Below are 14290 nucleotides of genomic sequence, written 5' to 3'. Positions count from 1 at the left end.
TCTTTTAGATGTACTCAAAGCACCATTGGTTCTAAATTTAAAGATGAGCAGCCAGACAAGAATGGGCAAAGTACACAAGCATTTTGTGAGTGAGTGCCACAATTAAGGGTTCATTTAAATATTTCCAAAAACCTGAATGCACTCAAAGGGGCTCTAAGCTCAGAGCAATTATTATAGGTGTCATTGCCAAAGAGCACATTAGCAAACATATCTGACCATATAGCAAGTCATTAGAAAGTGCTTACAAAAGAAAATTCAAATCTAACGCATATTCACAAAAGTGATGGAAAATATGAGAATAAACTAAACAGGTGGCAATGTGATATCCTTTAACAGTGCCCTCAAAATTTGCCACTTGAAGCAGCCCATCTCACATTACCAGAATTTGACAGCCAGACTGCTGACTGGCGTATGATAGTCAGAATATATAAAACCCATACGGGCAGGACTGCAATAGCTGATTTTGCCCTATAAAGCCTTATGTGGCTCAAGACCCCATTACTTCAAGGACCACTTTTCCCCACATGAACCAACCGGGATCCTGTGGTCATCACCCTTCTTTGTGCCCCCCTCCATGGGAGCTGCAGAGGGAGAGGACATGAGAACAGGCCTTTTCAGGAGTGGTCTGTGGCTTGTGGAATGCTCTCCCTAGGGCACTTGGTGCCATCTGTAACCAGGTTTAGGTGCCAGGCAAAGAATTTTCTTTTCCCCCAGACTTTTGGCCCTTAACTTTTAAGAGTGGTATTGCCTCTTTTAGCGGGGAGGACCTGCAGATATGCTTTTTTATTTAGTTGTGTATTTACTCTTTTTACGTACTGTATTTTCCCACATATAAGATGACATTTTTTTCCTGAAATTTTTTAGTGATAAATTGGGGGTTGTCTTATACACAAGTAAATACAGTAAGTAAGCAAGAGCTGGAGCCACAGCGGTAGCAGGGAACATCAGCGAGGAGACTGCTTGCCTGCTCTTCCTGGCCCAAAAGAGTACGTAGTGAGTGCCAATACGTGGTGAGTTACAGCCCCAGATCTCAACATCTCAGTGAACTTACAAAAGGGGTCATGTTATACCCAGAAAAAATATATACATGGGGTTGTGTTATACACAGAAAAATACAATATATTGTGTCTTTAGGATTTTAACTGATTTTTATGTAAGTTGCTTGAAATACTTGGTAAGAAAACTGACTAACAAATATAATAAATAATAGTAATATGCAAATGTAGGGTTACTCGCGCAGGTGATTAGAGGACTAAACATTCACAATTCTATTCTTTTTAGATCCAGAATGGAAGGAAAGCAAGCAAGGGATGAACACAAGGGGTGAACACTGGACATTGGTAGCTAGACATCAAAGCTCTGCCTCTGCTTCAGACTGGCAGTTAGGAAGTGACCCTGTACACATTCAGTAGCATGCAGCTAGGATGAAAAAGCTGTTAACACAGTATCTCAGTTGGCATCTCAAAGCACTATGCTCCAGAAAGCAACTGCTCTGTAAACACTTGCTTACAGTGTTCACTAACGAATACCTCCGCTTTACAGAACTGCCTTTTCTTCTCCTGAAGATGTCCCACAAGACAGCAGGTACTGAGTTTTCCTTGAGGTTTACTCCTGAAGCCTTTCTCATAAATGAGTTCTCACAAATGCAGAAATCTCGACATAATGATCTCTCCCCTCCCACCAATGGGAGCAACCAGTAGCACTTGTACCATACACCAATCAGGTTGATCTTATAACTCGTGACTGCCACCTCATTTTGTTTTTCTGTGTTTGCAGCACCAAAGTAACCTCTCTGGGGCGCAAGCCAGGGCCGTGTGTATGGAGGTCCTGGGTTGTTGCTGATGATGTGGTCCAGAGAAAAGCAGAGCAATATGCCTGGCACCAGCTTGGATGCAGGAGTTGTTGGAAAGAGGCATACAGGACACCATCCAACTGCCTTAGGGACTCCACTCCGGATTTGTGTAGGAAGTTACTCCTTAGCCTTACAAACCAAAGACCAGTTCTATGAGGAACTAGACCAGGCTGTCAGGAGGATCCCAGATTGTGAACACCTATTCCTGCTGGGATATTTCAATGCCATGGGAAAGATAATCACACATGTGACAACTGCACAGGCTACTTTGGTATTGGCAGCATGAACGAGAACGGACAAAGGCTGCTTGAGCTGTGCTCATATCACAACCTCTGCATCACAAACATGTTCTTCACTACCAAGGCAAAACACTTTGTGTCCTGGAGACATCCAAGGTCAGGCCACTGGCACCAACTGGACTTGATTGTCACCAAGCAATCGGTGTCACACACTCCGTGTCACACAGAGCTACCACAGAGCCAATTGCAACATGGATCAGTCCCTGGTAGCGAGCAAGATCCCTCTCCAGCCAAAGAAGGCCTATATTACAAAGCATTAAGTGCGGCGCTCAAATCAACACTGCTAGAACAGTCATTCCTGAACTTCGTGAACGCTTCTCTGATTCTGTTAAACAAGCTCTACTGAACTGCCCCAGAAATAGTGTCAAAGCAAGGTGGAACCACAACAGCGAGGAATTTACAGTACAGCTAGGCCTTCCTTGGCAAAAGAGAGCTACAGACCCTTGACTGGTTTGAGGCCAGCATAAAGGACATGGAACCTGTTATTGCTGCAAAGTGTGAGGCTCTCCTGAACTACAAGCATGCTCCTTGTGAAAAGACACTTTCTACAATGAGAAAGACAAGAAGTGATGCCCAGCAGATTGGTAGATGATGTGCCAATGACTACTGGCTAAAGCTGTGCCCCAGCATCCAACTCGCTGCTGACACTGGAACACTCACAAAATGTACGAAGGCATGAAGAAAGCCTTTGGACCAACAATCAAGAAAACTGCACCGCTGGAAACCTTGTCAGAAGAAATCATCACAGATCACAGCAAGCAAATGAAGCAATGGGCAGAGTACTATCAAGAATAGTACTCGCAGGAAAACATGGGCTCTGCAATTAAAAGTATCCAGATTCTGGCTGTCTTGGAAGAGCTGGATGTTCCTCCCTCCCTTGACGAGTTGTAGGATGCTATCAACTCTCAGGCATGTGGTAAATAATATATATAATATTAATAATAATTTATTATTTGTACTCCGTCCATATGGCTGGGTTTCCCCAGCCACTCTGGGCGGCTTCCACAAAAACCAAAAATACACTAAAATCATACATTAAAAGCTTCCCTGAACATGGCTGCCTTCAGATGTCTTCTGAATGTCAGGTAGTTGTTTATCGCTTTGACATCTGATGGGAGGGCGTTCCACAGGGCGGGCGCCACTACCGAGAAGGCCCTCTGCCTGGTTCCCTGTAGCTTTGCTTCTCGCAATGAGGGAACCGCCAGAAGGCCCTCGCGCTGGATCTCAGTGTCCGGGCAGAACGATGGGGGTGGAGACGCTCCTTCAGGTATACTGGGCCAAGGCTGTTTAGGGCTTTAAAGGTCAACACCATCACTTTGAATTGTGCTCGGAAACGTACTGGGAGCCAATGTAGGTCTTTCAAGACCGGTGTTATGTGGTCTTGGCGGCCACCCCCAGTCACCAGTCTAGCTGCCGCATTCTGGATTAGTTGTAGTTTCCGAGTCACCTTCAAAGGTAGCCCCACGTAGAGCGCTTTGCAGTAGTCCAAGCGGGAGATAACCAGAGCCATTTCCCTAAATATATGTGCCCCATTTCCCTAAATATATGTGGCCCTATCCCACACTTACCCCATCCACTTCTCTTCTATACAAATCTGCAAACAATTCTTAAGGAATGCAGGGCGATATCTAACTACCATATGTACTCGTGTGTAAGCCGACCAGAATATAAGCTGTGGCACCTAATTTTAGCACAAAAAACTGAGATAACTTATTGACTCAAGTATAAGCCAGTTCACCACACCACAAACCTGGTGGTGGCGGCAGTGGTGGAGGAAAAAAAGCAGCCCCAAAGGGTTGCTTTCGGGCCCCTCGTCCCTGCCGCCTCTGCCGCTCGCAAGAGCAGGCATAGGAGCCGCAGTTGGGAGAGGCACAGCGCCTCTCCCAACCGCACCTCCTGTGCCTGCCCTTGAAAGGCGGGTGGCAGCGGCAGGACCAGCGGTGAGAAAGGGCTCCTTTTAGGCCGCTCCTCCCTCCGCTGCCACCCGCCTCACTCGAGTATAAGCCAAGGAGGGGTTTTTTCAGCATAAAAAATGTGCTGAAAGTCAGCTTATACTCGAGTATATATGGTACATTAGTGTAGATCCACCCAAAGTTTCAAGTCCAATGATTTTAACATATCTACTCTTGAGTATGAATAATACTGAGTATCACTCACTGTTTTAAAATATTTATGTTTTAAGTTTTTGAATTGTTATTGGTGTCTTTGATTTTGTTATAGACACATAGAAATGTAGTACTGGGAGGGACCCTGAGGGTCATCTAGTCCAACTTCCTGCAATGCAGAAATCTCAAGTAATGCATCCATGACAGATTACCACCTCTATGTTTTGATTTTACTTTTTTTAAAAGATTGATTGTACTGATTGTTTGGTTTTAATGTACACCTCCCTCGAACCCATGTTTTGGATGAAGGTCCAGTTTAGAATGCAGCTGCTGTTCCTCCACCCCCATTAACCATATTTTATGGTATACCAAAAGCTTACTAAGGGAAAGCAGGCACAATGAAATTTAGGAGGCTGTAAAATACTTAATATTGTAAACTAGAGTGCATCCACATGGAAAAACAGAAGCTGCTAGGGCTTTTTTTTAAAAAAAAAAAAGCTAGCACATTCCTAAATTACAATGTGAATAATTCCAAATCAGAGCCAGAAGACACCTACAAGATGGTTATAAGACTAAGGGTTGCATCCAACATCATACTCAGAGTAGACCCATTTAAATTAACAGACATGACTTTGGGCACATTAATTTCAGTGGGTCTACTGAGAATTTACCTGGGAGTAAGCCCCGCTGAACTCACTGGGACTTGCTTCTGACATGTAGAATTGTAATGTTAGTCCATTTCCCAATTCAAACCTCAAAGCATGAAATTATACTTTGTGGTCTCTTGGGGCGGAAAAATGTTTTAGCCAATCCATTTTGAAACTCTAGCAAGTATTAGAAACCTGTCAATTCATTTAAGAGCATTTAAAATATTACCTGTTTTGTCTTTCAATATTTTGCAGTTCCCTGTGGTCCCTTTTCAGATGTTTGGTCAAAGATGTAAAGTACTCTTTCAGCAGATTTTGGAAAGGCTGTTGTTTTTCTGGGCTAATGATTTCACTGGGAGGAAAACTCAAGTTAAATTTATCTGATGCACTTTTAACCTTCCTTGGTACCAATCCAGCAATGTCATCTCCACAGTGCCGACAAAAGCTAATAACCACTGAGACATGGGTGTGGGATTCACGATCAGCATTAATAATGTTTTTTACTTGTTCATAGATTAAAGACAAGCCTTCCTTATCAGTGAAAATCCCAACTATTGTCAATTCTGCAATAAACCGCAAGTCTGTTCTTAGTTTAGTAATGTTGGATGTCTTCTCTTCTTTCCTGGCTTCAAAATGTTTCTTCCAGACTTGAAGTAGTGATGGAGCAAAATCAGCATAACGTTGATGGAACAGAGAACACAAGTGCACAGCGCAATTCACATCTGATATTTTCAGTTTTGCTTCCACTATAGAAGCAACAGCCTCTGCAATGTACTTGCTTAAATTGAGGCCATTAAAGTCATGGGACAAGGAGTCTCTCTGCTGTTCTGTGATAGTTTTTAACTTTTTAACAAAGGCAGTGTTCTTCTTGAGACTTGAATCCAGCCTGCTAAAGAAGTTCTCTTCAGGGCGGCTGTCTGATGCATTCTGGTTTTTACTTCGGAGTTCCTTTCTTGCTTGGTGGCGCTCCCAAGCTTCTTGGTGGAGCTGATGGGCTTCTTCTTTCTCCCTAAACAGAATATGAAGAATATTGTGTTTAAGTAGGGCTGAAATTTTAAACATTGTAATAGACTAAAAAGGCAAGCCTAACTAACAGGGCAACATATTTTTTATTTAAAGGTTGCAATAAATGACGTCTTTGTGGCAACAAAACAGACTTCACCTTCCTCTCCTGCCTGCCCTCCCAAAATCTGCTCTGGAAGTTTAGGGGATCCTCTAGAGGAGGTTGCAGGGGAGAGACGAGGAGGGTGAACGCCTGTTGGTCAAGTGGATGCAGCACTGGATTTCACCCAAGAATGTATGAAGAGTACAGATGGCAGGCACCATCTTAGAAAATTTCCTCTTTCCTCTTTCACTCTCGCAAGGGACCGTTTCACTAAGATGGTGCCAGCTACAACATATACATTCACTGTCTAAGAGTATGTTTTTTGTTATTAAAAATGCTTTCAATATATGCAAATTTAAATCGGAACTAGTCTGAGTAATCAACAAATTTATTCAATCTGGGGATAGCACTAATTTTAAAGCAGTAAAGTGCAGATAAATGAATTTCCTAATGAATTGCAAAATTCATTAAACAAGTAATCTTGCTTTATTTTTTCCTTATATCTGTACTGCAACATTTTAAAATGACATTATTGTTATACAGTCATACCTCATATTACGTTTGCTTCAGGTTGAGTGTTTTCAGGTTGCGTCCCGCGGCAACCCGCAAGTACCGGAAAGGGTTATTTCCAGGTTTCACTGCTCGCGCATGTGCAGACGCTCAAAATGACATTGTGCGCATGTGCAGAAGCGGTGAATCGTGACCCGCGCATGCGCAGACGCAGGTTGCATTCTACTCATGTTGCAAACGGGCCTCCGGAACGGATCTCGTTCACAACCAGAGGTACCACTGTAATGAAGTGATGCTTCTAACCAGCAACCCTTTGAAAATGAAGTAGCTTGTCAGTCAGAAATTTTCCACGAATACTCAGACCAGCATCTAAAGAGCTCTGTTGGGCATTTCCAGTGGGATTTCCTACTGTATTTGACCAGCAAACCTCCCATATCACAAACCACTTAGCAAAGTCTACTAAGCTCCAAGTGTGGCTTATGATGTGGAAAAATAGATCTGTAGTTTGAGGAACACAAGGAGAAAGCTACCTTGGGTGCACAGAACTAGTTATATTGGGTTCCTGGGCATCAGTATTTCTTAAGCTTTTTGAAGTGGGGCTTGTCTATTTGTATTGTACTTCCATAGCCCAACAACCTAGTAGCAAGCATTTCTTCTGCACAAGGGGAAAATGCAGCTCTTCTTTCAAATGGAGCAACTTCCCTTACAATTTCCATGGAGCTATTCAACCCACCCAATCCTTAACTCCCTGTGCTTCCCCATCTGTGTCCCAGCACCCTCTCTGTGCTGAAACCTAGGTACTAGCAGCAAATAAATAATAAAGTCTTACTTCAGCTGGGCAGCTGCCTCTTCTTGTTGTCGCTTTACTTCTTCTTCCTGCTTTTTTCTCTCCTCTTCTTCAAGTTTTTGCTTTTCTTCCTCCTCTTTCTTCTTCTGCTCTTCTTCAGATTTTATCTTCTCATCATCTTTTTTCTTCCGCTCCTTGTCTTCTCTTTTCCGTTTCTCCTCCTCCAGTTTTTTCTTTTTATCTTCAGGTGGTTTTAACATTTCTCTCTTCATGCCAAGCCTGACATCCTCTTTGGGTTTGTCCCGGCTGCTACCTGACCGCCTCTCGTTGAACTCCTTATCTTTATTACTTAATGATGTTTCTTTTTCTTCCATGCTTGCCGACTTCTTACGCTCTGCTGGCATTATGTTACCCAGGCAGATCTGAAAGATTATTAACAACACATTGTCATTGCATTCACAAGTTAATAATCAAGGCCTCAAAATGTTGTTTCTAAACTACAAATGAAAGCTATGTGCTGTCAAACTGGCTTGATTATTAGTGGAAGGTCATAAGTACTGCTAAATGCACAAATGCCTTCCTTCAGCCCACAGTACATAACAGAAGCAGCCCAAGACATTTTGATAACCGATAAAGTAAATCCAAATGGTATCCTTCTCACTAATTAACATGAGGTACAATCTACAGCAAGTTCTCCTACACAAATCCCACTGAAATGAGAAGCTGAACAATTGAGTCCATCCCTTTCTCACTCTACAGTTTACACCCCCAATCTGCTGTCTAAAGTAGTCATCTCAACTCAGCTCAGGGTTTTGGGGCCTCTGACACAATAGCAAAACCATGAACAGCTGAGGGCAGAACATCGAGCTACCACCAGAAACAAACTCCTGTAATAAATTATATTCCTTCCCTTACATATGGTGGCATCTTGAGTTTTGACTTCCCGTTTGTAATCACCGGCTTCTGGTGATGAAGAAAAATACAGAACCATGACCTAGAGGAAGTTTTCTACTTGCTGGGGAAGGGCAGACCTTGAAATGAGGATACTGTGTCCACTGGAAGCCCCTGTCTCCCGTAACAGTTAATTCCACTCTCAATAATATACACTGGATTGCCTTTTTTTAACCAAGTGTCACAATCAGAGGACTAAAGTCACAGCAGCTTAACAAAAGGAACTACAATAGCATACCAGCAATTGCTTTTTCTATGTGCCTGACTATAACCAAGTTACTTCAATTAAATAAAATAAGCAAAAAAGTTGCTTGCTTGAAAACATTTTCAAAATATCTGCTTATAAGTGGTTTATCATTAGAGAAGGAAATTTTGGGTAATATACTCGTAGTAGACCAACAGTGATCTATTGTTCAAGGACTGACAGCTTTACACACAACTATAACTTATTTTCTAGCACATTCGTGAAAATACACATAATTCCTTTCAAGCAAATAAGCTATGGAACTTACAAACTCATTGTATGGACCTGATAAGCTCCTCCAAGTTAAACAAATCATCATGCACGTATGAGTATTATGTACACCATTACAGTAGTGTATTGAATCCTCTAATTCAAAGCTGCACACTGAGACAATTAAAGAACAAAACCTGCAAACAATTAAGGAAGTTTAAGTAAACACATTAGACTGGTGCACCATCTCCTTTGTTGGGAAGAGGGATACAGTTGCTAACTATTTTTGATAGGACTTTCTTATTCCAGTCCTACAAATACTAGCTCTTTAAGATTCTTTAAAATGAGCAATTCATTATTAGATAGGTTAAAACAACAACATTCCAATAAAATGCACACTGAAGTGCCTTCAAAACTAAGCTCTGAATTCTTACAGCACACGCATTAAAACGTATGTTCACCATTAAAATCTAGAAGAAAAAACCCAAGACTACATCAGTTAGTTGTTACTGCTAGAAAACAAACAGGATATTTACCACCTAATAATTGTTTGATAAAAACAAGTATTACAGTCAGTTATGCACTCCATTAGTTACATTCCAAATCTCTGTCTACTCTTAAGCATACCTGAAAAACAGTGAGAATTACCACAACAGTTGTTTTTAAGCATTGACACTACTTCATTGATGGATCTACTACTGAACATCTTCTAGGCAATGCAATTTATAACTTCTAGCATTTATAACACTTGATCAGTTGTAATTTAACACCGAAGAAGCAGTAGTAGCACTCTACTGCTGTTACGACAGTGTATACAAATAACTTTGGAGTAGAACTAACTACTTCTGCTCACCTTAGCTGTTTCTTTTGCACCCAGGGCTTTTTACTCAGCTCAAGACCCATTTCTTCCCAACCCAGATACAAAGCATGAAACAATAGCCCTTGTATATTCACCCTGAAATTGATGTATTATTAGTGCAAAACAAAAGCACTATACTTAAAGCTGCATTCACATCCATCTTTTCAAAAACGATTCCCATTTCATTACCTCTAATAAATGCTTTCTCCCCATTCATACTTTACTCTTTGATAACCGAGCTTTATATACCTAGTCCTAGGCAGTGATATGGGTTGAAATGTTGTCCAAAAGAGTTCCACTATTTTATTTCTCTATCGAAAGTTTTCAACTTTTAAAATGGATTGCTTCATAAAATTAGCAATATGATGAATAAAGATAGTAATAGCCCAAAATTTAAGAACTGGAATGGTTACAATATTGATCTGATCTAAAATCAAATTTGTAATTAATTCTTTTCAGGTGACTATCAGTACGAAGTAGGGACGCAGGTGGCGCTGTTGGTAAAAGCCTCAGTGCCTAGGGCTTGCCGATCGAAAGGTCGGCGGTTCGAATCCCTGCGGCGGGGTGCGCTCCCGTCGTTCGGTCCCAGCGCCTGCCAACCTAGCAGTTCGAAAGCACCTCCGGGTGCAAGTAGATAAATAGGGACCGCTTACCAGCGGGAAGGTAAACGGCGTTTCCGTGTGCGGCTCTGGCTCGCCAGAGCAGCGATGTCACGCTGGCCACGTGACCCGGAAGTGTCTCCGGACAGCGCTGGCCCCTGGCCTCTAGAGTGAGATGGGTGCACCAACCCCAGAGTCTGGCAAGACTGGCCCGTACGGGCAGGGGTACCTTTACCTTTATCAGTACGAAGCATGCATATTTATGTGCACACGTCACTTGAAATAGTTGTGCAGGCCTGATCTGGTCCATTTTATATCAATAAGCCACCCCTTTATGGAGATCCTAATAGAAAGTTTTACAAACAAAACTTCAAGTTCCCAGCAAAGCTGATCACTAGGTGATAAACTGAAGTTCACAAATCAAAGCATATGAAAATCTAGAAAAGAAATGAACTGTAACATAACTTCTGTTAAAAGCTTGTTTTTCGATTAAAGAATTACCAGGTTAAAACCAACACCACTTAAAAAAATTATGAAACTACTGTTAATTACAGTGCAGTATTTTAAGTTACAGCACAACAGCAATTGTCCTCAAAGCAATGCATATTCATTTCTTTTGTGGACAAATCTCAGGTGCTGCCTGTACTTGAGTAATATTGGAACACAATCAAACTAAAGGAAGTCTGATGGATAAAAAGAATCTAATGGCTAATTACCAAGAAGCTCTTTCCCAAACACACACACGAAGAGTGATTTTCCATAGTCTGGCAAAGAAATGTGTACTATTTGCTTGCATGCAAGGAAGGAAGACAATGAAAACATAGCAGAAGTTGAGCCCTGCAAGGAAGTTAAGTTGTGCTAGCTAAAGATCAACTGAGAACATCCTCTGAAACCTTTCATCAACGTATGTACTGTCAAGTTTCATTATTCAAACAGCTCAGAAACACTACATCTAAAGTATTTTTTATACACTTTTTAGATTCCTGGATTATTTTTAAATACAAAAGACTTTTTTGTATGAGCTTTCAAAATTTCTTCCTCAATATCTTGCCCCTACTGTAAGGAGGGGGCAGAATGAATGCATGTCTCTCCCTAAAATATATAGCCTGGCTCACTAAACTGAGCCATGAACATTATTTTACTTAGTAATTCCTCAAACCTCATAGACTCCTCAGATATACATATATTTTCAGCATTTCTATCCTTCCTTTCTATAAACATATGTCCGGGGGCAAACAGATATATAGATAGATAGATATACAGATAGATATATAGATGTAGAGATATACATACATATATATATATATATATATATGGGTGCCTCTGCTCTCTGCTTGTGGCACAGTAATATGGATGAGATGGATTAATCGGCATGTGACGTGGACAGGCTGGTGCTGGTCTATTGATTGCCTTTTATTTGACTATGTCAAATATCCTGTCAAGCCACAAACAAGTGTAAGTAGAGGACCTACCTTTTAAATACCATTTTCACATTCTCTGATACAAGATAGACAAAAGGTATGTGGAGCTGTAGAAAACATGGGTCATTACTCCCAAATATGCAATTTCATTCAAGAGTAGGGACATCCTGCTCTCTACTCAGCAGTGTAAAACTGAATTTTATCTTGTTACTACATATGTTTTGTTTGTTTGATGCCATTTTCAAAAAGTTCAACAGCTACACTATTTACTGTGGTTTAGGGGTAGATGTATGAACATATTTGCATAACATCAATAACTTTAACAACTGATTACATTTGTTAATTCCATTTGTTAATTCCCTTATGACACCCAGGTAATGGTAGGGGCTGTAGTAAGCACAGGTCTGTAGAATTCTGTAAGAATTCTAACAAATTGTTTTCAATATTTGACCAAAGTGGTTTAAAAAAACACACACCAAATGACTAACCCAAGATATGTATAAGGAGCTTCCTGTCTTAGGGGGCAAGTGTTCAGACTGAATGCTCTTTAGATCCCTTACAGCCCTATGATCCTATGAAAATTCTTCTTTCAGGTCATAATGCTGTGTACATACTTAGACACTGTCACTAGGGTATAAAGTACATGAACCCAACAGCAGCTATCCTGCATGGTTCCTAGTAAGCCATGTTAAAGCATTCTAAATACAAGTACATGCTTTTTGAGAATAAGCAATGTGTCACTAACTTTCCCAACCTCTCTCATACACTGCACTGTTGCTTACCACATCACAGTAGACAAGAAAGTCTACATGCACATTCTACTTGCATTATCTTTGTCACTTAACTTATTGAAACAACTGGCAGAGATAATATCACAGATCAGCAAACTACAGCAGCCTGATATTATGTATATTTAAACAATGCTTTAAGTCCTACTGTGTTCAGTCAGTGCGCATGCCCAGAACTGCTGCTTTGTGAAGAACTAAAAGCAAAGCAAAGCATAGTTGAACCATGCTTGTAAGTAAAATCCTAAATTTAGAACAATCCTAAACTGCTGTGAATTGTGGACACTATTAATCCTAAAACACAATGAATTGCTTCAGAAAACACTTGAAAGAAGGAATGGCACTAAACATGTTTGAGTTAATTATCTAAAGCTATTGGAAAGAGAAAGTGAAGGGAGAGCCCATGGGCAAAACAGCAAGGAAGAGAGCAGCTTGCCATACAGATTTATTTCAGAACAGCAAGGAATAGAGTATTGAGAACAATTCTGTAATAATAATAATTAGACCAAGCTTTTGACAGCTTTAGACAAGCCTAAGAACAAGCAAGAGCTGAAGAGGAGAAGACTGAACTTTGGCAAAGTGCAAAACTTCTGCCCCACCAGATGAGCTTTTGTCACTCACCACTTCGCACCCTGGGAAGCATCACAACCACTGGGAGCATCTTGGTCCGCTCACCTTCCACAATGGCAGGGCTACTGGCAACGGAAGCGGCCAAGGACAGACATGGGCAACCTCCCCGAGTATGGAAAGGCCGGCCTTTCCTTTCAAGTAAACAAGGCAATAACGTTCGTCCTGCCCGTCCCCGCGCGGCGGCTTGGCTCCCTCAAAGACCTCTTCTTCCACGGAGCTCCCCGGGGAGAGCGGGGAGGCTCCGCCACTGTCGGGGAGAGAGGCCTCCGCGTCTCCTTTTCTCTCCGCTTTCGTTTTTATTCAGATAATACCTTCTTTACCACATTTTTACTATTATTATTATTACTATTAATTTAAAATGAGACCTCTTCCACGACCCACTCAAGAGGGGGCGCCATTCCACACCCCGCCCTCCTGGTCGCCTTCCCCACACCTGTCACTTTCAGACAGCGGGACCCCCCCCCCCCGCGCAGGTGAAGATGCCGCCGCAGGAAGCCAGAAGCGCCGCCTTCCCGGCCGCCCCCCTCGCGCGGCAGAGGCCTCCCCCGCCTCCCCCCCCCCCGGCAGCCCCGCGGGGGCTCCGTCCTCGGGCTCCCTGTCCCGCGGCGCCCCGACCAGGCCCGTCCCGCCCGGGGCTCCCCATCTCGACGCCCCCCCAGCCCCCTCCGTCTCCCCCGACGGAGGACGGTGAAGGGGCGGTTACCTCGGCCCGCTGTAAACATCGGTTCCAGCTTCTGCAGCTCCAGCTCCGCCAGCCTCTTCTTCTTCTCCCCCCCCCCACGCAAGCGAGGACCCCGCCCCCCCAGGCTGCCCTCGGCGTCGCCTGCTCGGAAGCAACCCCGCCGCCACCGGCCTTTCGGTCCAGGGCGAAGGGTGATGGGAAAGATTGCTCTGAGGGTTCACCTACCGGCGGACGCGGTCCCTTCCCGGGACGGGCTGCTGAGAACAGGGGCGGGCGCTTGCCAGGCATCGCCCAAGACAGCTCTGGCTGGCGGGGTCCTTGGGACAGAGAGGGGAGAGCGGGGCAACCCCGTGCTTTGGTTACCAGGGGAAGGCGGAAGTGCCCGAGGGGCGGGGCCTCTCCGGAGGGCGGGGGGAGGAGGAGGAGGAGGGGTGGAGCTCAGAAGCCTCTCCCGCCCTCCGCCGAAGCTTTTGAAAGCGAGGCGGTGCAAGGCGCTCTTTTGCTCCCTGGGGAACTCGGGCCCAGAGCCGACGGTTCCCTAGTCCGAGGTGCCGCAGCCCAGGGAGCGCGCCTGGGGCGTAAGCGTGCACGCGCTCTCCTCCTA

General features: G+C 43.3%; 1 protein-coding gene across 9 annotated transcripts in view; it reads right to left on the bottom strand.

Moving 5' to 3' along the window:
- Window positions 1-14055, bottom strand: part of UPF2 (UPF2 regulator of nonsense mediated mRNA decay) — a gene marked incomplete at its 3' end in the record, with an annotated part of 69987 nt that extends 55932 nt beyond the window's left edge. For 5 of the 9 annotated variants that reach the window (XM_083701309.1, XM_083701310.1, XM_083701311.1 and 2 more), the window contains exons 1-3: window positions 13912-14055; window positions 7348-7727; window positions 5133-5912 (exon numbers count right to left, since the gene is read on the bottom strand). In XM_083701309.1, coding sequence (XP_083557435.1) covers window positions 5133-5912; window positions 7348-7727; window positions 13912-13974 — 1223 coding nt within the window. In that variant the 5' untranslated portion in view covers window positions 13975-14055. Of the gene's footprint in view, window positions 1-5132; window positions 5913-7347; window positions 7728-13707; window positions 13803-13911 lie in introns of those variants that run through there. The other 4 variants (XM_083701315.1, XM_083701316.1, XM_083701314.1 and 1 more) reach the window with 3 other exon arrangements.
- Between the last annotated feature and the right edge of the window lie 235 nt (window positions 14056-14290).

Source organism: Podarcis gaigeae (genome assembly GCF_964106915.1).
Source record: "Podarcis gaigeae genome assembly, chromosome: 10".
NCBI classification, from domain to species: Eukaryota; Metazoa; Chordata; class Lepidosauria; order Squamata; family Lacertidae; genus Podarcis; species Podarcis gaigeae.
Note: the sequence above shows the minus strand (reverse complement) of the source record. Positions and strands in the feature narration are given on the sequence as shown.